Raw genomic sequence first — 23,986 nt, 5'->3', positions numbered from 1 at the left:
TCATTCAGATTTTCAAAACGTCAGTGCCTCTGAAACTGTGAATGGAGACATGTGAGTTTCTTTCATGTTTACCAGTATCTAAATTGATCCCATACTGTATACCTGAGAAAAAAACCACAACCAATGTAAATGTAGGAGGTGATCACCTTGCCAATATAACAAGCTCAGGCAGTATCTCTCCTGAGCATACTTTGTTAACTATTTTGCAAAACCGGGTGTCCTACCTAATAGTAGGCACATAGAATAGGGCAAAAAGCCCCTGCTTATATCACCCTAATCCCAGCTGCAAATTCCCTCCCCTGTTCCCTATTAGTTGAGTACTACAGGGTTTACAGACTACCTGATGCCTGCCTCCCTGCCTTGGTTTACCTATTTCATTAATCTAATTCTAACACCTCCCCTCCGCCCTTATTGATTTTAAGTGTGGATTCCTGGATCTCTGGCTACCTGTCCCGTAGCTTAACTTTTCAAATACAGTAATCAGTTTACATTCCAGGTTTAGCTTGAAGAGACTTTGTTTTGCATTAAAGATTCATAGCCAGATGTCTTTCAGTCTTCCCCTCCACAGGGGTCAGGTGCCAGACCAGTTGTAAAAACAACATTCCTCCTTCAATGGCTCCTTACAATAAATAACTTGTTTTTTCTTGTTTTGTTTTGTTTTTTTTTTTTTTGTTTTTTTTTAACTGGTTTGTTGTTTAAGCAAACCTGTTTTCACAGGAGTATGAAAAGTTAGTTGCTGATGGTACTATTCAGAACAATTCTATATATTACACCACATTTGTAAGATATTCCTACTTGACAATATTTTAGTTTGTTATGTATGATTGTAGAAAGGTACTAAATGAAATAAATATTTGAATGAAGAGGCATTAGCATAATTTATGAATAGACCTGTAAATATTTAACCTTTGTGTAGACTGTATAAAATGTTCAAATAAGTTTTACAAAGAACAGCCCACAGTTTCATGGATCTACCCTCAGTAGCAGGCAAACAATTCCATTCACTTTTGTGGGTATATGCTCTAACTTGCCTACATTTTTGTAGATACAGTAGCTTAAAGCAACTTCTGCCCCAGAAAGGGAGGAGGAGTTACGTCGACTTCCTCTAAGACTGTGTTAAGCTGCTTCAAATCAAGGGATTTTGGACAATGACTTTACGCTGTCCACATCTTGTTACAGAGTGAAAGAGCATAGCCTTTTCAACAAAAACATGAGCAAGACTTTTTGAAGCAAAAGAACATTGAAGGGCACTTCCCATACACCATTGTCACTACGATGAAGTTAAGCAAAGTGTCAATATTATTTTACCCTTCAGTCTGTTTCACTTATGTGTCTGCATACTTGGGAATGTTTCTGCAGCTAAGTATAGGGTTTGTTGGATTTTTGTTTGTTTGGGTTTTTTGTTTGTTTTTATTACCTCACATTTTACCTCCTAGTACTTTATGAAAAAGCAGAACTATAGAGTAACTACAGGCTGAAGAACATTATCTGAGGCCAGGATATCTGAGAGATTGTACTACCTGTGCCATAGCTTGTACTTTAAAGCACAAGTTTGGATTTAAAGATCAAGAGTAGTTTAGGTCATCTATGACACTAAATGTCTTTTCATGACCACCAGCATCTCTGATGCATTGTTCTTAAATCTGAAGCCTTCCTCCTTTATATAGAAATCTGTTTGAGAGCTTAGGTTGTTTGAATAGTTGGAAAGAAATTTGGAAAATGATCCAGATTAGTTAGAAATTCTGCATCTCAAATGAAATAAAATACTTGTGGTTTTAAAGAAAACTTTTTAATGTCTAATCTGCCTCATAAGTCAATAGGTATTACAATACACTTCTCTATTCTATTTTAATATATACAAAAGTTTTCTTTAACTATGGTATGCAGACAAAAGATGTGTTAGTTTATAACAAGCATAGTTACATAAGGAAAAACATATTACCATTCTACATTAAGTGTGAATGGCTGGTCAGGAGAAACAAGGATATGCAATAACTGTAGTAAAACATTCCAGTCATATTTTAGCTGAAGAAAAAGAGGATTTTGTATACAGAACTCACCAGTTTGCTTGTACTAATAAAAACATGTAAAAAATGTGAAATTACCATTGGTGGCACAGAAAACAGAACATAAATTATAAACTGCTATGAAAGGAAAATAAGCTCTGTACATGCACGTCTCAAAGGGGAAACATGGCTAGAAAAGCAGAGAAAAAAAATTGTGAGCTTTGTGGTTTACTATTATTGAGTGTAACTAGATTCTAGTGAGAAAGATAATTAAAAATACCTTAGACTAGATTTCAATCTGTCCATACATCATTTGAAAATAAAAATGTTAGAATACTTGTGTTTTCAAGTGATTTTTCATACATCAGTGAGGAAAATCCCTCCTCCTCTAATGCAGACATACTTCCTTCTCGAGCACTTCAGTGTGACCATTTCTCTTGAAAAGGGAGAAATGCTCCCTCCTCACAGCTTGCTTTTGAGGGCAAAAATGAAACCCGGGAGGCCTGTGTTTCAAAACATGGGATTTTCAAATAGGCCAATCAGAACCTTCTACAAATCAGTATGCTGTTTGAGACCCATGCAGTCTTGTTCACCCGTTATAAATATCCACCAACCGAAGGTTATTTTGCTTAATATACTGAGTACAAGAAACTGAGATTATTAAACAAAAGAATAATCTTCAAGTGTTTTAAACATAGTTCTAGCCTCAAATTTCAGAATAGCTGCTGATAAAATCCTGCCGTTAATATTGTTTCAAATATTTGCTTCTGAATGGTAGATGATTAATACCTAATGCAATTTCTTTCAACGAAACAGGGCTGATAAAAGGGAGAAAAAGTAGTCTTCTAACAAAACCACACACACCCCCCCAAACAAACAAATGCACAAACAAACATAAAAAGAATAGAACTTGAAAATTGTGTAAGAAGCAAATATTGTTTAAAACTATTCCCACGATTCTCATCTTGTTTCCAAGCAACACTTCAGCCAGGCACTCCCTCTGCTTGAAAAACATTTTCGATTAACACATTACCACAATGACTCACTCCTCTGCTTCCTGGGGGAGGAAACTGTAAAAAGCAGTACAGTTTCCTCGACTTATTTCTCAAGGGGCACTTTTAAAGAACAAAGAAAACACTCCCCAGGCCCGCGGGCAGGAGCATTTGGAGGCTCCCGGCAGTGCATTCCTGGGTCTCCTTTGGCCAGTTTTGTTTTCTTCCGCATAAAACACTACAGAAAAAGAAATAAAATCTTATTTTACTAATATGTACAAAACAACGGAAGGAATGCAGTGTCCCTTACAGTGGAAGAAAATCAAACGTAGAGGGGAAGAGCCTTCACTACCTTTCAGAGGGGTGGATCATCGAGGCTCCTCCGATCTCTCTCTGATTCTCTGATGCTCCCCCCCCGCCTTTTTGAAAGCTGTCTCTGACCATGCCCGAGACAGTCTGCCACTCCAGCCCCCACCTCCAAGAAGCCGAAGGCAGCTCCGAAGCCTGAGGGCCCCAATCTCCCCGCGGTGATCACCGAGGCCATGACCACCTCCACGCAGCACAAGGGGCTCTCAAGCTCAAGAACGCCAAGCCATAAGAAGCAGGCAGCTGCCACGGCCAAAAGGACCAAAAAGGCAGCACCAAAAGGTGCTGCTGAGTCAAAGAAGTCAGAGCCCAGGAGTCGTTACTGTCAAATGAAAATTTTCTAGATAAACCAAGCAGCACTTTTAAAAGCCATTCATGTAATAAAAATGAAAAAGAACAGAAACATCAGTTTAAGTCTAGACTGATACACAATGATCCTCTACCTCACATGTGACTGTTCATAGTGATTCTCCAGGAACTCAGATGCTATGAAAAAGCACTCTTTAGCCTATTTTGTTTTAACATGTGATCTTCCATTATGATTTCCACCACCACCTCCCCCGTCATTTACTGACCCTGTGCTTTGGAAACAATCCTGGCTTAGTTATAGGAGAGCATCCCAGTGAAATATTTAATTCTCTCATTATTGCCTGGAAGATAAAATACAAATATGCAAAAAAATACGATCTCAGGAGACAGAAAAAGAAAGCAGCCACTATGCAGAAAGCACTTGGACTCCTTTTCCATTCCGAAATAGGGGCAGCAGCAGCTACGCCGGGAGGGAAAGGCACCCCATCACACCCTGGATTTGAAAACCGCGCGCTCCACCCTGATTGGCTGGCGCCGGCCCCGACCCTCCAGGCGGGTGCGCACAGACACCCTGCCCCCCCCGCCACAGTCCACCTCCGCCGGGATTAGGGGTGCTTCGCCCCACTCAAAACATGAGGGGCCAGATAACAAGCCCACCCTTGCCGTGTTCTCAAGTTCTCTTCTTAGGCCATCCTGCTGTCACTGATCTCGCCAACTGTAACGGTTGTCTTTTGGTAGTTTTGCAAAAAAGTGAGACTGAGAAAGTTTACATAAGCATGTTGACTTCTTAAAAATGCAGTGACCTACAACAAACAGTAAAAAAAAAAAACCCAGTAAAAAATAATGTACGTTCCAGAAACATTATTTGAAATCGAATGATTCCAGATATTAAAATAAAAAGCTTTATAAATAAGCTAATATCTGGAGTCTCAAGTGTTCCCGCCCTTTCTAGGAAAATGGGGGTGGCTCTGAAAAGAGCCTTTGGGTTGTTTGTTGAAGCTTTACTTGGCTTTAGCCTTGTGGCTGTCGGTCTTCTTGGGCAGCAGCACGGCCTGGATGTTGGGCAGCACCCCGCCCTGCGCGATGGTCACCTTGCCCAGCAGCTTGTTGAGCTCCTCGTCGTTGCGGATGGCCAGCTGCAGGTGGCGGGGGATGATGCGCGTCTTCTTGTTGTCGCGGGCCGCGTTGCCCGCCAGCTCCAGGATCTCGGCCGTCAGGTACTCCAGCACGGCCGCCAGGTACACCGGGGCGCCGGCGCCCACCCGCTCGGCGTAGTTGCCCTTGCGCAGCAGCCGGTGGACACGGCCCACGGGGAACTGCAGCCCGGCCCGCGACGAGCGCGACTTGGCCTTGGCCCGCGCCTTCCCGCCCTGCTTCCCGCGGCCGGACATAACTCTAAACTACCTCGGAAATAATAAAAATAAAAAAAGCCTAAGTAAAATATAAAACTACGTTAAGACGCAGAAACCTGCAATACCAGAAAAAGTGCGCCAAGAGCTGACACCCTGCCTTTTTATCCCTTCCTTCTGGGGTTCGGTGAGACTTCTGATTGGTGGAGTCTGGGATTCTGAAATTAACCAATGGGAAGATAGAAGAAATAGTGACCAATCAGAGGTGCTAGATGGTTTGACATCATGAGCGCTTATTGTCCAATAGACAGGAAAAGACTTGAGTCATCTCATTTGCATACCGTCCCTATAAATAGAGGCGTCGCCGCTATTGTACTTACGTCGTTCCTGCTGCAGACAGGTAGTGACAGACTTGTAAAATGCCGGAACCAGCTAAATCCGCTCCTGCTCCGAAGAAGGGCTCCAAGAAAGCCGTCACCAAGACGCAGAAGAAGGGTGACAAGAAACGTAGAAAGACTAGGAAGGAGAGCTACTCCATCTATGTGTACAAGGTGCTGAAGCAGGTGCACCCCGACACGGGCATCTCGTCCAAGGCCATGGGCATCATGAACTCGTTCGTCAACGACATCTTCGAGCGCATCGCCGGCGAGGCCTCGCGCCTGGCGCACTACAACAAGCGCTCCACCATCACGTCGCGGGAGATCCAGACGGCCGTGCGGCTGCTGCTGCCCGGCGAGCTGGCCAAGCACGCCGTGTCCGAGGGCACCAAGGCTGTCACCAAGTACACCAGCTCCAAGTAGAGCGTCCCGGATCGTCAGTTTTAACCTAAAGGCTCTTTTAAGAGCCACCCACGTATTCACTAAAAGAGTCGTTCACACTAATTCGGTTCGGTGAGTGGTATTTGTATTTAGCGCTGTTTGCTTGCCAAACTAGGATATACTGTTCCCTAGCAGGGAAATTATGTCACGTTAAAGTACCGGGGATGATTTTGGACGCCTTATATATGCCCTACCCTAACTGTTATTCTGACAGGTCTATAAAAAGACCATTAAGCACTTAATTAGCCTGAAAGCTATTAAGGTTTCTTTTCATTTTAAAGTAATTATCTCTGTTCTAGTTTTTCAGTAAGTACAGAGAAACATGCACGGTAGTGTGTGTGGTCTTTTTTTTTTTTCCTGCTGTTCTGATATGAAATAAAGCAATATTTTTCTTTTTACAAATCCCGCCTTAATTCATTGTAGCTTATACCTTGTGTACTAAAATGTCACGGTTCCCTTTAAACGTTAGCTTTTACTCTATAACGACTTGCCAGAGTGGCTTGTTTACTCGGAGAGCTCCCTAGGGAATTGTCTATGTGTGACATTTGGAAGACCATGTTTCATTAAATTCGTCACGCCGTGCACAGCGGAACTGAAATTATGTAAAGTGTGATTTTTTTTAGTCCCATAGGTTTCATATAGCAGTGGCGTAGGGGTTTTTTGGTTCGTGGTTTGTTTGTTTTTTTTTTTCGTCTCTGATGGAGAATATGCATGGCACAATAGAGGTTTCTCAACAATCCTAAGAGACAACGTAACAGGAAAATACAAATTAAAAAAATAGACATGAAAAAAAACAAACCTGAACGAGACTGCTTTATAGAACTTCACTTGGTGCAGGATGTGTGGGCTGTTTTTTGAAAAAGCCGTTTGCAAGGGGGATGAAATCCTGGCTGCCCGGGACAGAAGCTGCAATAAAACCGTCTGCTGTGGGGCTGAAGAAAAACTCCGTGTCCGCTGGCAGGTCGCCACTGTGGCAGAGCGCTCGGCGGGGCAGAGCTGAGGGATAAGAGAAGAGAAAGCGCCATCGCATTCGGCGGGGGAGGGGACTGCGGAGCGGGAAGCGGCCGCTCCCCCCTGCGGCCCCTGCGCCAGCCGGCGGGCTTTTCAAATCCTTCTCTTTGTCCAATGGCATTTGTGTCTTATGTCTAGCCAATCACAGAGCGGTGATGGCTATAAATAGCGGGCCCCGCGGCGGCCTTTTACATAGAGATTTGTTCTTCAGTCCCGGGCAGCTGCTCTTGGCGAGATGGCGCGTACCAAGCAGACGGCGCGTAAGTCGACGGGCGGGAAGGCGCCCCGCAAGCAGCTGGCCACCAAGGCTGCCCGCAAGAGCGCGCCGGCCACCGGCGGCGTGAAGAAGCCGCACCGCTACCGGCCCGGCACGGTGGCGCTGCGCGAGATCCGGCGCTACCAGAAGTCGACGGAGCTGCTGATCCGCAAGCTGCCCTTCCAGCGCCTGGTGCGCGAGATCGCGCAGGACTTCAAGACCGACCTGCGCTTCCAGAGCTCGGCCGTCATGGCGCTGCAGGAGGCCAGCGAGGCCTACCTGGTGGGGCTGTTCGAGGACACCAACCTGTGCGCCATCCACGCCAAGCGCGTCACCATCATGCCCAAGGACATCCAGCTGGCCCGCCGCATCCGCGGTGAGCGTGCTTAAGCTTCTAGTGATCGGTACTTTCAGACTATCAAAACCCAAAGGCTCTTTTAAGAGCCACCACATGTCCACTGAAACGAGCTGTAAACTCATTTTAAGTCTTGCATAGAAGATCGGTGTGTTTCCCTGTGCCTTTACAGGGACCAAGATACTCTATTTTGGGTAAGTACCAAACAAAATGTACTACACGTTTCAAAAAAGCTAAAAAAGATCCTGACCATTGTAAAACAATGTAGACTAGATTAAATTCCTGTTAAGTGATTGTGCTAGGTCAAATGTCCATTTAGAGTAAATATTACTTTGCATAATTTTTTTCCCTATAAGGCTTTAGCTGGTTGAAGAAAAATTGCAATTGCAGGCTTTCCTTTTCTCATTTGTAAGGTTTTTTTTTTTTTTTTTTTTTTTTTTTTTCCCTGATTGGTTTTGTATTAAAAGCATTCATACAAACTTCTTGATTTTGCAAAGATGTCTCTACAGAGGTCTGCTTTTTCGATTATCAAAGAAGATGTATTTAGAGGTAATTTTATTGTAAATGCCTCTTGCTATTCTACATTTACTTTATGTTGTTACAGTAACAATATTGCAATTTATTGTTCCGACAGAAGTATCTTCCTTCCCAAAAGGAAGGGGTGGGGGACACGAGGCTTTTTTTTTTTTTTTTTTTCTTTTCTCTCCTGAAGGCACAATAAATCTTTTCCCGCCCTTCCAGGAAAGGCGCTCAGTCAGTAATTTTCTCTGCCCGTGGTCTGTTCGCCTCTGTCAGGAGCGACACCCCCCGGGCATCTTCAGCCCTTCTCAAGCACTTCTAGTTTACTCACGAGATAAATATATCTCCAGACAGAGCCAGGGGTACGGCTCTGGCAAAAGTAATTTCTGTGACTCCCCTTTTCAAAAAAGGTGTTTTTTTTCTAGCATACACTTGTAGTATCCTTGATGCTTCTGGGTATTGTATCCTGTCTCCATCTGTGTTTAGGCTCCCAAAAATATTTGCTGAACTGAACACAGACAAGGTGTTTTCTGAGGAGTATTAGTGACTGAAAACTTAACATGGAGTCCAGAATAATTGTTGAATGGAGACTCTTCCCTTCTGTCATATTTAGTGATTTTTTGTGAATATACCCCGATAACAGGATTTCCCGCTGAGTATAACTACAGCTTTACAACATTTTGCCCTCTTATTCAATAGAAAGTTAGTTGGTATCTGAAAAATCAAGATTTCAAAAATTATATTCGGCTTTCTGACCTTTTTATTTTTTAATACTGTATGTATTGTTTTTTGTAACTTGGGGAGCTTGCTGTTCCATCGAAGTATTAGTTTTTCAGTACTGCAAATGAGTAGCTGTTCCTTTAAGAAGTGCTTGGATTCAGTTGAATAAAGGTTTCATTCAAACTTGGAACCAAGGAGTCACAGAGAATAGTTTAGAGGGAATATTTCTTTCGTAAAGCCTAAAACTGTGAGGCTCTTGTTTTTCAGTTAATTTGCTGATACGGTTTCTCTTAGGAAATCTTCCTTTCTCTGCGTCAGGAACTTGGACTCTGCAGCAAAATCTGACCAATCAAGTGCCTCGACACACCATTTTCTTTTCCTTGTTTTTCTCACTTTCGGCCATTTTCTGTTACTTAATCACAGCGGGGTGAAGCGGGCAGGGGGGGGCGGGGGGAAGGTATCGCGAATACTACTTTGGAAATGAAGATATTCTATGTGATTTATTCCCTGTGTGTCGTCGCCCTCCCCCCACCTTCTCCCCCGCCTCTGTTCCTTGGCATAAGGTTTGTGTTTTTTCAAACAGATTTTTTTTTTTTTTAGTAGACTATTACTAGTGTGATTGAAGAAATGAGTCTTAGTGAAAGCAAAGTCATTTCCTGTTGCTGTATGTGCTATCAAGAGGTCTATTTCTTTATCTAAACCTGTTTACATATGTTTATGATAAAATTATTAACAAATCAAGTAAAATAACTGCTTTTAATATTTAATGTAGTAGATATTTAATAACTTTTATTAGCCAAGGATCAGAATACTCATGTTTCAACAGAAGTTTGAGTCAAAAATGATGCTGTTTTGCATGTTCAAGAAATAAATGATTTTTGAGGAGCAAGAAAGAGAAACAGTTTTTATTGCTCTTAATCTCTGTAGTTGTCTCATAGTCTTTTTAAGAGCTTGGACTGATTTAATAAATACAGCGTTGCTTGGACTCATTCTTGGAGCTGCATGCTTGTATTATAAAAGCACTAACATTAAATTAGCTAAGAGAGAAATAGCAGTACAAGGGTGGTGTGGTGGTGGTTTGGTTTTTTTTTGTTTGTTTTGATTTTTCAGGAAGGGTGAACGCCTATGAACCCTAAATTACAATGCAAATTACAAATAAAGTAATTTTCAGGTGTAATACATTATAAAAAGACAGTACAAATAACCTACCATAGCTTGTCTTAGTGGACCAGGCTAGCAATTAGGAAGAACTTACTGTGTGAATTTCGAAGTCTGTAACTGCTGCAGATAGTTGAGATTGTTGTAGCAGTGATATGCAGAACAGTGGTGGAATGACTGTACCTTATACAGTGGGCTTTGCTCTTCCTCTTCATGTAAGTGATAAATCCTACCTTGAACCCTATCAGTTTGCGTATGGTGTTGAGTTGCTTAACTACAGAAGAGCAACAACAAAAATCCCAAAACAGATGTCAGTTGGTGGAAAAAATTCCTTTTGTAAGGCTTGAATAAGAACTGATATGAAGAATATTTGATTATGTTTCTTTTTGAGCAAAGATAAATTACTTAAGAAATAGATAGACATTTGTACTTACTATAAAATTCAGAGAAAACCTGAATATCAGTGTCTGGATACCCTGGAAGGTGTTTGTTAAAACAAAAAAAACCCCAATCACAACATGAATGAGAAATAAAACTATTTGCCACAGGTAATTTATTTAGATAGTTTACTTGATGTAAAATTTGTTTAGTCTAAGATACACAGAGGTTACTTAGTACAAGATTTCCTAACCTAAAGAAAAAGTGGAAGCAGAGGCACCTCCAATATCAACAAGGTCCAGCAGTGTTTCTGTGCTTTTTGCAGGAGAGTCTGAGCTCATGAACACTATCAGGTAGAACCTAGCTGTGTACAAGATCAGTTGATAATATCATAAGGTGCTTTTGCAGGTGGTTTTAGATGCTCAGTGGGGTATTTGGTTAAGGCCATTCCTGGCTGGTTTACCATCCTCCATGAATGATCTGGCACTGTATTGGTATGATCTGGCTCAAATCACTGTTTGGATGGATATACTTCCTATCAGTCTAAAGGGTAAGATACAGAATAACTACTGAGGTTCTCGTGAAATACTTCCTTTCATCAGGAATATGTAAAAGGTCTGAAAACATTTTTCTAGAACAAAAGTATTTGAATCATTTCTACTTGACATTTATTAGTTTCTGACAAAAACTCTAAACAGATATATTAATATGAAAAAGAGGTGAAGTTTTCATTTCAATTATCTGTTGTAATGTAAAACTTTGTAAATTTGATGTGGTGGCTCTTGTGCAAGCTAGTATGTAAAGATAAATCCTAAACATCCTGTCACATTCTTTCTGTTTGCAAATCCCTCTTTAGGGCTGCCTCACAAGTCAATCATGTGCTGGTTACAGTCTTTGGTAATCTCAAACAGTGCAGTTTGAGCTCAGCCAGCCTCAGCTCTCTTGCCAGCCCGGGCAGTACTACCTCACTTACTTATCTCTTGTCTCCTACGTCCAAGTTATGTTATATCTTCAGCTGGGTATAACCATCTTTCAGACTATAGATGTACAAACAACACTGTAACAACATGTCGAGGGTTAAGATTGCGGGGTGACAACAAAACCCTGGCAGATGTATTGTTAACCTCCTCTCCCCCCACTTCCCCCTCTTTGCCCCTCCCTCTCTCCCCCCCTTCCACTAAGGACAGGCGATCGGGAGGGAAAGAAGGACAGAGAGAAGAGAGTTGGAAAAATTAAAGATGTTTTACTAATGCTACTAATAAGAATAGAGAAAATAATACAAAATATACAAAACCAATCTTGAAAGTCTCAGCAACTGCAGAGCCGGCACCCAAAGTCCTGGATTAGACTCTGCAGCCAACCGGAGCTGGATTCAGTCTCTCACTAGGCCTCAGTTCACAGGGATGAGTAGCAAGGTCCTCTCCTAATGTCAGCCATAAGGAAAAGGGGACGAGATCCTCGTGGTCTCCCACTTTTATATGAAGTATTCACGTGAATGGAATGTTATACACAGTTGGTCAGTTTCTTAGTCACTTGTTTCTCGTTGCCCCTCTCGCGAGATGACCATCCATGCTTATCAATAGGTTTGCATTCCATTGCTATGTTTTACCAAAACATGTGTCTGGTTCTCCAGGAAAATGCAGTTAATATGAAGGCTTTAGCTGACAGGCAAAATTCACTGAAAGAGAAACTTGTTTTTTAACAAAACCAGGACACAACAGTATGAACATTTCCTAAGTTTTTGTATCATATATAGGTGAACTTGAGGAAGTACTGGTTGTCAGCTACTATGAAGCTATGCTCAAATTGGGAAACTCTTCTCAGCAAAGCTGTTAGTCAAATAAAAATGACTAATAATAAAAGCAAACTTACTCAAGGAATATAACATATAAACCGAATCAACCAAAATTTAGTTAAGACCAGCTGATAGTTGAAAGCTGTAATTTCAAATTTATACCTTGGCTTTGAGAGGCAAACTCTTCTCACTGCAAAACAGTGTTGTTATTGTGTTCCATATATTGTAAAAGATGCATTTCCCTGGAAGTGCCAAAATTGGGTCCAACAAGCATTTCCCCCGTTTTAAAAAAAATTAGGAAATTGTAACACAGTATAGACCATGAAGAACTGTAGCAGGTATTGCTTGCCAGCACATAAACTTTGTAACGTGAAAGTCCCAGAGATGAGACATTTTTATACTCTTTATTCTTCTTTATCCAGGAATAGCTATGGCTTACAGGAGAGCATTGTGGCAAAGTCCCTAAGCACCCAGGTTTCAGTCTGTGTGAAAACTCTCACCTCTTGCTGTAGCAATGCCCTAGGAAAGAGTACAGAGCTGCAGTGTGCAGCAGTGTTACAAAGGACAGCCTTCCTGACCTTTGGTGAACACTTCACCATTCTGTAACTGCCAAACTCTGAAACCTTAAACTCTTTCAGAAAAGAGTGATGGCCTTTGCCACTCTTGTAAATACTCATACAACATTAATAAATGAAATAATGAGATATGAAAAAACCCACACTTTTCTGCAGCAAAGCTCAGTGCAGGAACTTACAAAGAAGGGAAGACATTTTCATTTTAAAGCACAAATCGTTTCACTCACACATTCTAACACACACCACGTTTGCAAGTGGGCAGACCACTGCTGCTTGTAGGGACAGAAATCTGGAAATGAGTAGTGTATGTAAGCACCAGAAAGAAGAGCAGAAGAATAACTGTAAGTATGAAGAGTGTCAATTGTACCTAGACAGTAGAAAATAAAGATCCCTGAGTATCTCTCTGGAGCTTGTCTGGAACACTCAGATCATGAAAACAAAGCTCAGCATAAATCAAGGGACAGCATAAACTAAAGCAAAGGAGAGAAGATATGAGAAAGATAATGATCAGTTCTGAATCAATAAGGCATTCAGCTCTGGAGACAATAATTGGTGAGGAAATTCTGATGGTCACAGAAGTGTTAGAGACTGGAGAGACAGAAGAATGGAGTTGCTGTTGGCTTCTAAACTGCACAAGAGGCACATTCAAGGACGAGCACATTGTAGTCAGCATCTCCCCCTCCCTGGAGACCTGGTGAGGGCTCACAGCAAGCTTCCCTGCCCTGCCTGTCCCTGCAAGCAGCAGTGGTCTGCCCACTTGCAAACTTGGTGTGTGTTAGAATGTGTGAGTGAAATGATTTCTGCTTTAAAATGAAAATGCCTTCCCTTCTTCGTAAGTTCTTGCACTGAGCTTTGCTGCAGATGATGTGTGTTTTTTTTTTTCTTTTTTCTTTCTTTTTTATTTTTTTTAATTTTCCTTTTTCTTTACATCAGTTATTAGTTAATAATAGAGAAATAATAATTGTTATCAAGCTTCTGGCAGTGGTAGTGTATGGCTTCAGTTCTATAAGTGATTCCCTGTCTTGCATGCTGTTTTACCTCCAAGCACTGTGACAAGTGGCTAGCACAGGACTGGGAAGAAAATATATTACTGGGTTTGATCATCCCATCCTTATATATCAGCAAAGACTTCACTATGCTGTGCTATGTCATCTGTTCTGATGTACATGTGGATCTTGACTACATAATCAAGATATTAAAAAAGATGCTGAAATCACCTCTGTATCCTTTTTGCTGCTTTCTGTATCCTGACCCATCCCCATACCTTTTCAAAGACCCTCCAATATCTGCCTGCATTCCTACCCCATGTGGTGAATATTAAGATAGTTATAAGCATCCCTCTTCTCTCTCTGTTGCTAGATAGGCCAAAAGAACAAAACCTATCCCAGAATTGAAAAATCAGCCATGGAACGTTGGTTGATTATCTAGTGATTATTGCCAAATTTTGCGGATGTGCTTAACCTAAAATAAACTTTGCTCATTATAATAGCATTTTAATAAAAAAACACACCTTCTTGTTGAAGGGTACCAACCTCCAGGAGCAGATCCCCTACTCACTGAGCATGCATAGTAAGAATAGAGTTATATAATTTGTATTCAAATGTCATAACAAATCAGTCCTACAGGACTGCCCTGAGGGCAAGTATATACTGATAGGATGTTGCATAAATGATTGAGACTTTTGTATTGCTGGTAACCTAACTTAGTCTAGCATCCAGACTTGTACAACTACGTAATAAGATCGCTATCTCATCTCTGGCTGCAGAATTTGGCTTATTTGCATGCACACCAAGTAAAGACAACTGTTTTAGGGACAACTGCACCTGCATTTTTGTATGTTATCCCACGTACACCACTCTGATCCATCAGGATGGACTAGTAAATGTATAAAAAATGCTGCCTGTAAGAGCTTCACTCTGTGAGGCCATTAAGAAGGAAAAAGCTGTCCCAGAGGGCACAGAAGACAATTTTCAATAAATGTTCAGTATGTTTCTGTGAATTTTAGCGTAGTATGGCAATGCTGTAATGTACAGGAGGATGCAGAGCCTAATGCGTGGTGTAAGAAGCATGATAGAAAAGGGAAGAAAGATGGTTTCTGTACACAGCCTTTTGGGAGCACCAAAAATCAAACGCAAAGCTTTTTCTCTGTTTCAGATGCCAAAAAAAAAGATGAGCTCTTTATGTTTTCGGAATTAATTCAGACTATTGATAGTCCATGAAAAGCAGGTAAGATCCCTACGGTACTAATGCAATGGTAAGTAGCACTTGAGAATTTCGATATGCTGTGCTTCAGCCAACCAGCTCGTTGTCAAAATTGCTATCACATTAAGATTAAAGGACTTCTAAGCAAAGAACCATGCTAGCTATAATTCAAGTCAGTTATATAGTGAAATAAAAAAGAACAAAGAAAATGTGGAGGATGCCAATATTTGGCACTCTCAGGCTACTTTGGTAATCTCAGACTAGGCCAATATAAAACAGAAGTTTCACCAGATCAAATGTGTCATCCCGGCTCTGCATCCAACACCTGAAAACTAACAGAGTCAGCAGCATTGTGAGGCTGCTTCATGTTGCTTCACTGGTTTAAGCAGGTGAGTGCAGAGTTTGGGTTCACCTTGCAGCAGCACAAGTATAATCTACACAGAAGTAGAATGAACAGACAGTTTAATGTGAAGCAATAAATACCGATTACGTGATATGAGGACTGAATAGCAATTGTTATGTGTGTGTACATGTGTATATGCAGTCATATATTTTCAGATACCTGTAACTTTTGCAGTCCTTAGATTTAGCCGAAATAGGAAGCTCTTCACTTATCCCTATAAAATGTATCCACTTTGATGGTCCTGGATGGTGTGGTGCTATGACCTCATTAGAGGTATTTCAAAATACATACATTGTATTTTAAGAATACTTGTATACATTGTATTTTTAAACCCCTTCCAAATACTGATACTTAGTATCCTCAAGAGTGTTTTTTTTTTTTAAACACATAAGTAATAATATTCAAGAGTTACTATTTATTAACTGTTTAACTAAAAATACAGTTTAAAGTTCCCACTAATTCACCACAGTGTTCCAGTATAGATGCAAAACTCCACTATCATAGTATATAGCACAGCCGCAGTCACCCATGTGCCCCAGAAATGCAAAGCAGAGCTTTCCTGAGGCCTTCCATGAGACTCCTCCAGTGTTTGCTATTGCAAACGGGATGGTATTGTATTCTTTCCCCTCCTTTAGATATGTTTCCATAACTATTTCATTTATCTGTCAGTCCTATGGATGTCTTTACTTATAATTCTGATTTGGGTTTTGGAGTTGCTAATTTCTTTTGCTTTGTAAATACCAGAGGCTTATCTGACTGGAGACTGACACACACATGCTAATGGGTCTGTCACTTAATTGTAGAAGACTTTGCTAGTTTAAATGCAAGAATCAAATAAAAAGCTGGCTGGTGGTGTTCATAAACATAGCATTTTTTTTTTCTTTTATATTTGCACATGTATTTATTGCAATTTCTAGAGGACAAGGAAGGGGTGGTAAAGGGAAAGAACAAGGTAAATTTGTTTCCCTAAAAATGTGTGAGCCATTATGATTAATAAATAAGAAAGATGCATAGGAGTGGAGAGTTTGCTACTGAAAGAGTGGGGATTTTTTTGTTGTTTTTTTTTGTTTCTATGTTTTTTTTTTTTTCCATTTTGCAAAGAAATTAAATAAAATTATGTGAGTGAAGAGATTTTATAATGACATTAGTTCTTGGAATATGAAGACTAAATGCAAATTAAACCAGAAGCAATACCAAAACAAAGTCCCTGAAAACTTAATTAAATTCTAATTTTCACAATTGTTTAAGACCTAATGTTATTTATGTCAATATTTCTTTATTAAATGGAAAAAAAATGTTTATTATCGCCATACACCTCAGAAATCTGTGAAAAATCAATGCTGTTAAAAAAAACAACCAACCAACCAACCAAAAAAACACCAGGTACCCCAAAACACTTAAAAAAAATTAAATTAAATGATGTTTAATCTCACTATAAATTAGTTTTTTATTATGTTTCAGGGGGTAAGGTTTATTACTTAGAGCAAGTCTGCCTTAAGCCAGGAAAGTTAGTAGTAACAGTGTATGCATCTGTGTTTTGTTCTGAACTCTTAAAAATACATGTAAGATTTATATTCGAATTTGCACATCTTTAGCAAAGAGATAACTCAAGACTAGTATGAGACTACTGGAATATTCTTTCATTTTCCTTAAGGTGCTGAGCAAGAACTTGTCACTTGCTTCCCTGGCAGGAAGCATTCCCTGAACATGACCTTTCGACTTGTGCTGCTTCCTTATGATCTGTTCTCTGAGAAGAATTCTTTAGGCTCTCAACTTTTCCCCCAATGGTTAAAAACATGCTTGATAAGTAAAGATATGAGAGATATATGAATGTGTTTGCATGTCTGTGAGTATGTGCCACCACAAGAAAAAAAGCAAAAAATCAAAAAAGAACACATTTTCATTCACACGAAGGAAAAAGTACGTTACATTTTAAAAAAGGAAAAACAACCAAACAATCAAACAACCAAACACAAAAACAGACAACCGCTTCCGCTCTTTTTATCATGAGGCCTGAGAGTTTCCTTATCCTAGCCTTTGAAGGAATACATAGAAGGATTTAGTAACAGAAAGAAGCTTTAGGTCGAAGAGGACAGGACAGGGATGGTTTATTTAAATATAGGTGAGGAAGGCCTCTATGCAGGCAAAAACTGATAAATAAAAAATTAAAAAGCAACAGACGAATCGTCCAAAGCCTAAACGGAGCCGGGCTGGGCAGGCAAGAGGGGGGGACGAGCAGCGGGGCGGGGCGGTGGCGCCGAGAGCGGCTCCGGATTGGTCGGATTTTGCCGCAGACCCTCGGGCAGTAGGGACGGACGCGCCCGGCCGGGCGCCTGGGGCATCGCTGCCCGAAACTGTGGCCGGGGCTCTCCAGCCCCGCTCCTGCCACCGGCGGACACCAAAGCTGCCTCAGAACAATCACCCGCACAAGGACGCCGGGGGGGCGGGGAGGGCAAGTACGGGCGGACGAGACAGGAAGGAAGCAAAACGAAGCGCAGGCTGCCAGCCGGCAGGGGCAACGCGCGGGGCGGCAGCTCAGCTCCGCTGGCCAGAGGCAGGAACCGGCGGACGCGTCCCGCGGGCCCGTAGCGGCGAAAGCGCCTCGGCCGCTGTCTCGCCGGAAACCCGGGCGGAGCCGCGCGGCTCCGCCCGGGGACCGTGGGCAGGGGAAAGGGCGGAGACTGCGTCCCAGGCCCCGCCTTCTGCCGCCCACCTCCTGCCGCAGTCCTCAACCAGGTCGGCTCCCGCGAAATATACCGCGTCTCCGCGGCACTAGCCCCGTGTGGTGTGGCGTTTCGGAGAGTGGAATCATGTCTGGCAGAGGCAAGGGCGGGAAGGGGCTCGGCAAGGGGGGCGCCAAGCGCCACCGCAAGGTGCTGCGCGATAACATCCAGGGCATCACCAAGCCGGCCATCCGCCGCCTGGCTCGGCGCGGCGGCGTCAAGCGCATCTCGGGGCTCATCTACGAGGAGACTCGCGGAGTGCTGAAGGTGTTCCTGGAGAACGTGATCCGTGATGCTGTCACCTACACCGAGCACGCCAAAAGGAAGACCGTAACAGCCATGGACGTGGTTTATGCCCTTAAGCGCCAGGGCCGCACCCTCTACGGCTTCGGCGGTTAAACTCAAATCGCAAACATCGTATTGTGAAAACACAAAGGCTCTTTTCAGAGCCACCCACAAAATTCACAACGAGAGCTGTGCATTACTGCATTCTTAAAATCCAAGTCTTGAATATTGTGTAATATGGCACTTTGAAGTTATATAATTCATAATTCAATGGTGCTACGTGAAAAAAAGTTGATGAACGTCCTTAAAGTGCTACAAGATGGAGTATTATGATCAGATGCTTTATCTGCTTTCATTAGTGAGTATAAGCCCAGTACAGTTTTAATTATGTATGTAGACAACTCTTTTACACTGGTGACAGAACCGGCATTACCCTTTCTGTGAAGCACAACGATTGTGTAGATGCAGAGACGATGACGATTACAGGACGTGCCTGTAATTACGTTATTATCTCTTACTCCAATAGGAATGAAGCGATTACGATCCTCTAATTTGCATAAGGCCCTTATAAATGGACAGGAGGCAGCCGTCATTTTCGAAGTTGTTGAGGTACCGTGATTTCTTGGATAGAAACTTTTGAAAATGCCTGAGCCGGCCAAGTCTGCTCCAGCCCCCAAAAAGGGCTCCAAGAAGGCTGTCACCAAGACGCAGAAGAAGGGAGACAAGAAGCGCAAGAGAGCGCGGAAGGAGAGCTACTCCATCTACGTGTACAAGGTGCTGAAGCAGGTGCACCCCGACACGGGCATCTCGTCCAAGGCCATGGGCATCATGAACTCGTTCGTCAACGACATCTTCGAGCGCATCGCCGGCGAGGCCTCGCGCCTGGCGCACTACAACAAGCGCTCCACCATCACGTCGCGGGAGATCCAGACGGCCGTGCGGCTGCTGCTGCCCGGCGAGCTGGCCAAGCACGCCGTGTCCGAGGGCACCAAGGCTGTCACCAAGTACACCAGCTCCAAGTAAAACGGCTTTTAAGTCTATCCCAAACGGCTCTTTTCGGAGCCCCCACCCTTTCCTAAAAAGAGCTGCAATTACAAAAAAAAAAAAAAGTCCAGACTTATTAATTGAACCTAGCATAGTAAATGTATAAATTGCCAGAAGTACAAAACATTATTTTCTAAGGCAATTTAAATGTTGTATTAAGTTTTAAATTCTAGAACTTTAAAGTGCTATATTACTCAGTATTCAAGACTTGGATTTTAAGAATGCAGTAATGCACAGCTCTCGTTGTGAATTTTGTGGGTGGCTCTGAAAAGAGCCTTTGTGTTTTGACAATACGATGGTTGCGATTTGAGTTTAACCGCCGAAGCCGTAGAGAGTGCGGCCCTGACGTTTGAGGGCGTAAACCACGTCCATAGCTGTCACGGTCTTCCTCTTGGCGTGCTCGGTGTAGGTGACAGCATCACGGATCACGTTCTCCAGGAACACCTTCAGCACTCCGCGAGTCTCCTCGTAGATGAGCCCCGAGATGCGCTTGACGCCGCCGCGCCGAGCCAGGCGGCGGATGGCCGGCTTGGTGATGCCCTGGATGTTATCGCGCAGCACCTTGCGGTGGCGCTTGGCGCCCCCCTTGCCAAGTCCCTTCCCGCCCTTGCCTCTGCCAGACATGATTCCACTCTCCGAAACGCCACACCACACGGGGCTAGTGCCGCGGAGACGCGGTATATTTCGCGGGAGCCGACCTGGTTGAGGACTGCGGCAGGAGGTGGGCGGCAGAAGGCGGGGCCTGGGACGCAGTCTCCGCCCTTTCCCCTGCCCACGGTCCCCGGGCGGAGCCGCGCGGCTCCGCCCGGGTTTCCGGCGAGACAGCGGCCGAGGCGCTTTCGCCGCTACGGGCCCGCGGGACGCGTCCGCCAGTTCCTGCCTCTGGCCAGCGGAGCTGAGCTGCCGCCCCGCGCGTTGCCCCTGCCGGCTGGCAGCCTGCGCGTCGTTTTGCTTCCTTCCTGTCTCGTCCGTCCGTACTTGCCCTCCCCGCCCCCCCGGCGTCCTTGTGCGGGTGATTGTTCTGAGGCAGCTTTGGTGTCCGCCGGTGGCAGGAGCGGGGCTGGAGAGCCCCGGCCACAGTTTCGGGCAGCGATGCCCCAGGCGCCCGGCCGGGCGCGTCCGTCCCTACTGCCCGAGGGTCTGCGGCAAAATCCGACCAATCCGGAGCCGCTCTCGGCGCCACCGCCCCGCCCCGCTGCTCGTCCCCGCTTCCGTTCATGGGGGGCCCCCGGAGGAACGTTTCCTGGGCAGCGCTGTCTTTGTTCGCTTCGGCTATAGCGGCTCCGCGTTTTCTTTGTCTACCCGGATGCTGTAGTCCCTACAGTTGGCCCTTGCGTCTCTGGTGGCCGGTCCGCGACCATTCAGCGCTTTTGTGTTTGCATCGAGCGACCTGGAGGTCGGTGGGAGAGTGAGCAGGGAGCGAGGCCCTAAGCGGCATGGAAAATGGTCAGTGATGGGCTCCGGGGGAAATACATAAATCTGAGGCTCCGGTGAAGGCCACTTGGAGCGGCTGCTTGGGAGCGCAGGAGGGATCGTCCACCCTTCTTTTCAGCCCCCCCTAGCCCCCAGCGCTTTCCCACGGGCAGCGCTGGCCGCATGGCGCCAAGTTCGCTCCCAGGAGCAGCCGGCCTCTGAAACATGGAATTGCTCAATGATGTGCACCTGGATGCAACAAACGAGAGAAAATATTAAACCCATTACAGACAAATGTCTGTATGATGTCGCAAAAATGAACAGTAACTTATTTTGTTTGTTTGTTTAAATAAGCGATCCAGAAATTTTGCTGTGTATTTCAGTCTTTGCTAACAAACCTCATATAAATTCTGCTGACAGTATGTTGGACTGTATTTTTAAAGTGAATTAATAAATACTGAAAGAGTTATGAGGCTATATTTTTAAGTTAACTGTGTTAAGTTTTTAAAACATTACTTACACACTCAGAAGTGACATGGCCGTGATACTTGCCAATATTATTAGCATTTTATGTACTTCAGACATTTCTACCTTTAAAAAATAATGTATATCCTTTTATATCTGTACAGTTGTTGATGTAATTTCATGTCTGAACATAAATCACAGAATTTAGGAAACACCTAGAATATTTCTTGGCAGAATATATTGCGTAAATTCAGGCAAAGACACGATTGAGATATTTGTGTATTAAGTTGTAGGTGTCTAAAAAAGTACACATCTTTTGTATTACTGTAATTATCACTGTGAATTCCACTTGCATTTGAAGTGTTATTTTAAACACATTAAAGTGAAAGGATTGCCACTCAAATATATATGATATGAGCAGGTAAAACCAGCTTTAATTTAGATTATCTTCACTTTTTGACTGAACAGAATGGACTAAAACTGTTTATAGACTAACTATAGGACATCCCAGGCTGGTGCCTAACATTACCATTTGGCTCCACAAAGTCTACTTTGTATTTTATACCTAAAGATCTGTTTCTAGATATGTTTCCTGAGGCAGCTATAAACAAGCTTCTGAATACTAAAGGAAACCTAAAGTGTTTCTCTTAGTGATATGGTCAGTTGTCTCATGGACCAGAAAGTGTTCTTAGATGAAATAATTAAAGTGAAAAGAAAATTTTGCTGGTGAGTATAATCCCTAATGAAGTTGCTTTTACTGTGGATTTGAGACAATGATTATTAATTGGATCAAAGTTTAGGATCCAGTCCCCAGGTTCTAGAAACCGCATTTTGCTCATGAGTATGGACACATAGCACCAGGAGTAAAATGAGAAAGAAAAACTTCGCAAAACTCTGCTCCATCAAAAAGTCCCTGTAGTTTTTTCAAGTGTGCTTTAATTAGCACTGACTCTCTATTTCCTCATTAAACTGTAATGAGGAAGTTGCATTTGTTCGTTGCAGTAAGGCAACAACTCACCATGACTACACAAGACACAATTAGTAACAAAATACTCATATCAGTGTATTACATCAAACTGGAAAGTTGCTTTTAATTTTTTGAGAGCTTATTTAAATACGTATCTGTATCAGCTACAACTGTAAAAATAATAATACAAACTAAAGTAGTGTAAGTTCTTTTTAATATAGTACATTATTTCTTATATTGACAACAAAATAAAGGTCAAAAGGCATAGAAAAGCCTTTAATCTGCTTTTATCTATGCAATTCCATGACTTTTTATATGTAGACTCACATTATTGGGCTATCCCTAAACATAACATTTGCAGGAGCTTGGTTGGAGTTCTGGGGTTTTTTGCATCACAAGTTCTTTAGATTGCAAAGGTGTATTAGAATGCAGTGATAAAGCCAAGGCTCCATATGGTGTGGATTTCCTCTTTACTAGTGTTTGTTCTATATGGAAATGAGAGAAAGCTTTGCTTTGCTTCATACAGTGGAAAGTTACTAGTCTTTAATACCAGTAGATTTGCCAGCATTATTATCATATAATCCATATGACTTAAAAGACATTTATATTTGAGGGCTCATCAATGTGATGGCAGCACAAGTTTCACAACTGGTACAATCACTAGTGACTAAGAGCAAAAATAAGGAATACTAGAAGTGGACTTAAATATCACAGGAGGTGAATCTCCAGTTACTGAGGTGAGTACAGTAGTGAGTGAAATAAGAGGCGTTTGGAATGAAATGTTGAAGAAAACAATGAATTCCTGTTCATATTACAAGAAGAATTTGAAGAGCCATGCTGGACTTACCTCCACATTTAAAGAAGGGCAGGTCTCTCTCTTGTGGCACCAACTCCAATTTCCACATAAAGGAGTTGGTTCACAGAGAAATCGCTCTGCTGGACACAGATGCCCCCACTCCTAGATACTGATACCTCCACTTTCATGGGCTTTCTTTGGAATTACGGTACTTTGATCTATATATACATGCTTGTGGCCCAGAAAGCCCATCCTATCATGGGCTGCATAAAAAGCAGCATGTTCTCCAGAGAAGTTGTGAATGCCCCATCCCTGGAAGTGTTCAAAGTCAGGTTGGGTGGGCCTTTGAGCAACCTGGTTTAGTGGAAAGTGTCCCTGTCCATGGCAGGGGGATTGCTACTAGATGATTTTTACCAGTCCCCTCCAACTCATATGGTTCTATGTTGTGATCTTCTGATGCACACATACACAGGCATCTGTTCTGGAAAATGTGTCAAAACACAGCTCTTATACCATCACAGTTCTTAAAGAAGTGTTAAGTGTCAGGAGATATGTAGCTGCAGGTAATGAGGATCAATAAAACAGCATAATGAAAACATCACAGGTCTAAATGTATCCAGTAGAAAATCAGTCCCTTAGACACAGATACTGTCACTGTATCAGAATAACGAGGTGCTCCAGACAACTCTCTTCCTTTATGTTTGTCTCTACAAATAATCCCTGATATCCCACTGGCATAAAACAGTCCTATCCAAAAAGTGCCTATGCCACAGCTTGGGGTTTGTGCAGGAAGAAGAGGTGCAAAGTGTAGTAGTGTATTACTACAGGTGGTATTTCCCTTCTTCCAGGCCTAGAGCATCCTTCCCTTTCCCCAGCAGATGGGGAGGACAGAGGTGCTGCAACAGTGGGAGCTATGACCTCAATGCAGTGTGCTCTAGATCATCAGGTAGAACTGGGAATATCCTAGAAAGAGAAATCAGTAAAACAGCCTTTCTGCTAATTTGTAATACTTACTCTAAAGAGCTTTAACATTGTACCCTAGGGTGATATTTGTGCCAACAATGTAGAAAATTAATTCAGA

The 23,986-nt window shown here is 42.8% G+C and overlaps 6 protein-coding genes and 1 long non-coding RNA gene across 7 annotated transcripts; 5 read left to right on the top strand and 2 right to left on the bottom strand.

Annotated features, from left to right (window-relative positions):
- Positions 1-1,773: 1,773 nt before the first annotated feature.
- On the bottom strand, positions 1,774-5,130 carry LOC309447636 (histone H2A-IV). Its single transcript, XM_082068465.1, has 2 exons — positions 3,351-5,130; positions 1,774-3,236 (listed from the first exon to the last, which is right to left on the bottom strand). Exon 1 carries the CDS (start codon positions 5,062-5,064, stop codon positions 4,675-4,677), a length of 390 nt encoding a protein of 129 aa, XP_081924591.1. The 5' UTR covers positions 5,065-5,130; the 3' UTR covers positions 1,774-3,236; positions 3,351-4,674.
- Positions 5,131-5,415: 285 nt separating this feature from the next.
- Positions 5,416-5,871, top strand: LOC309452693 (histone H2B 8). Its single transcript, XM_082076019.1, has one exon. It carries the CDS (start codon positions 5,442-5,444, stop codon positions 5,820-5,822), a length of 381 nt encoding a protein of 126 aa, XP_081932145.1. The 5' UTR covers positions 5,416-5,441; the 3' UTR covers positions 5,823-5,871.
- A 1,165-nt stretch (positions 5,872-7,036) lies between these two features.
- LOC309452686 (histone H3.2) lies at positions 7,037-7,854 on the top strand. Its single transcript, XM_082076018.1, has one exon. The coding sequence runs from the start codon at positions 7,087-7,089 to the stop codon at positions 7,495-7,497; it is 411 nt and encodes a 136-aa protein (XP_081932144.1). The 5' UTR covers positions 7,037-7,086; the 3' UTR covers positions 7,498-7,854.
- Positions 7,855-7,901: 47 nt separating this feature from the next.
- Positions 7,902-17,412, top strand: LOC309452704. The gene is made up of 3 exons (XR_014186618.1): positions 7,902-9,264; positions 14,762-14,833; positions 16,867-17,412. It is a non-coding gene; the product is annotated as an uncharacterized lncRNA (long non-coding RNA).
- A 213-nt stretch (positions 17,413-17,625) lies between these two features.
- On the top strand, positions 17,626-18,402 carry LOC309448802 (histone H4). Its single transcript, XM_082070559.1, has one exon. It carries the CDS (start codon positions 18,023-18,025, stop codon positions 18,332-18,334), a length of 312 nt encoding a protein of 103 aa, XP_081926685.1. The 5' UTR covers positions 17,626-18,022; the 3' UTR covers positions 18,335-18,402.
- A 401-nt stretch (positions 18,403-18,803) lies between these two features.
- Positions 18,804-19,372, top strand: LOC309448793 (histone H2B 7). The gene has a single exon (XM_082070552.1). The coding sequence runs from the start codon at positions 18,863-18,865 to the stop codon at positions 19,241-19,243; it is 381 nt and encodes a 126-aa protein (XP_081926678.1). The 5' UTR covers positions 18,804-18,862; the 3' UTR covers positions 19,244-19,372.
- An 80-nt stretch (positions 19,373-19,452) lies between these two features.
- LOC309448810 (histone H4) lies at positions 19,453-20,227 on the bottom strand. Its single transcript, XM_082070571.1, has one exon. The coding sequence runs from the start codon at positions 19,886-19,888 to the stop codon at positions 19,577-19,579; it is 312 nt and encodes a 103-aa protein (XP_081926697.1). The 5' UTR covers positions 19,889-20,227; the 3' UTR covers positions 19,453-19,576.
- Between the last annotated feature and the right edge of the window lie 3,759 nt (positions 20,228-23,986).

This window comes from Streptopelia decaocto (assembly GCF_964273445.1).
Source record: "Streptopelia decaocto genome assembly, chromosome: 1".
NCBI lineage: Eukaryota > Metazoa > Chordata > Aves > Columbiformes > Columbidae > Streptopelia > Streptopelia decaocto.
The sequence above is the reverse complement of the archived record's forward strand: the minus strand, read 5'-3'. Positions and strand labels throughout refer to the sequence as shown.

What these genes read in the sequence shown, in the direction of transcription:
- LOC309447636 (XM_082068465.1), bottom strand. Translation starts at nt 5,064, where the DNA reads ATGTCCGGCCGCGGGAAGCAGGGCGGGAAGGCGCGGGCCAAGGCCAAG.
- LOC309452693 (XM_082076019.1), top strand. Translation starts at nt 5,442, where the DNA reads ATGCCGGAACCAGCTAAATCCGCTCCTGCTCCGAAGAAGGGCTCCAAG.
- LOC309452686 (XM_082076018.1), top strand. Translation starts at nt 7,087, where the DNA reads ATGGCGCGTACCAAGCAGACGGCGCGTAAGTCGACGGGCGGGAAGGCG.
- LOC309448802 (XM_082070559.1), top strand. Translation starts at nt 18,023, where the DNA reads ATGTCTGGCAGAGGCAAGGGCGGGAAGGGGCTCGGCAAGGGGGGCGCC.
- LOC309448793 (XM_082070552.1), top strand. Translation starts at nt 18,863, where the DNA reads ATGCCTGAGCCGGCCAAGTCTGCTCCAGCCCCCAAAAAGGGCTCCAAG.
- LOC309448810 (XM_082070571.1), bottom strand. Translation starts at nt 19,888, where the DNA reads ATGTCTGGCAGAGGCAAGGGCGGGAAGGGACTTGGCAAGGGGGGCGCC.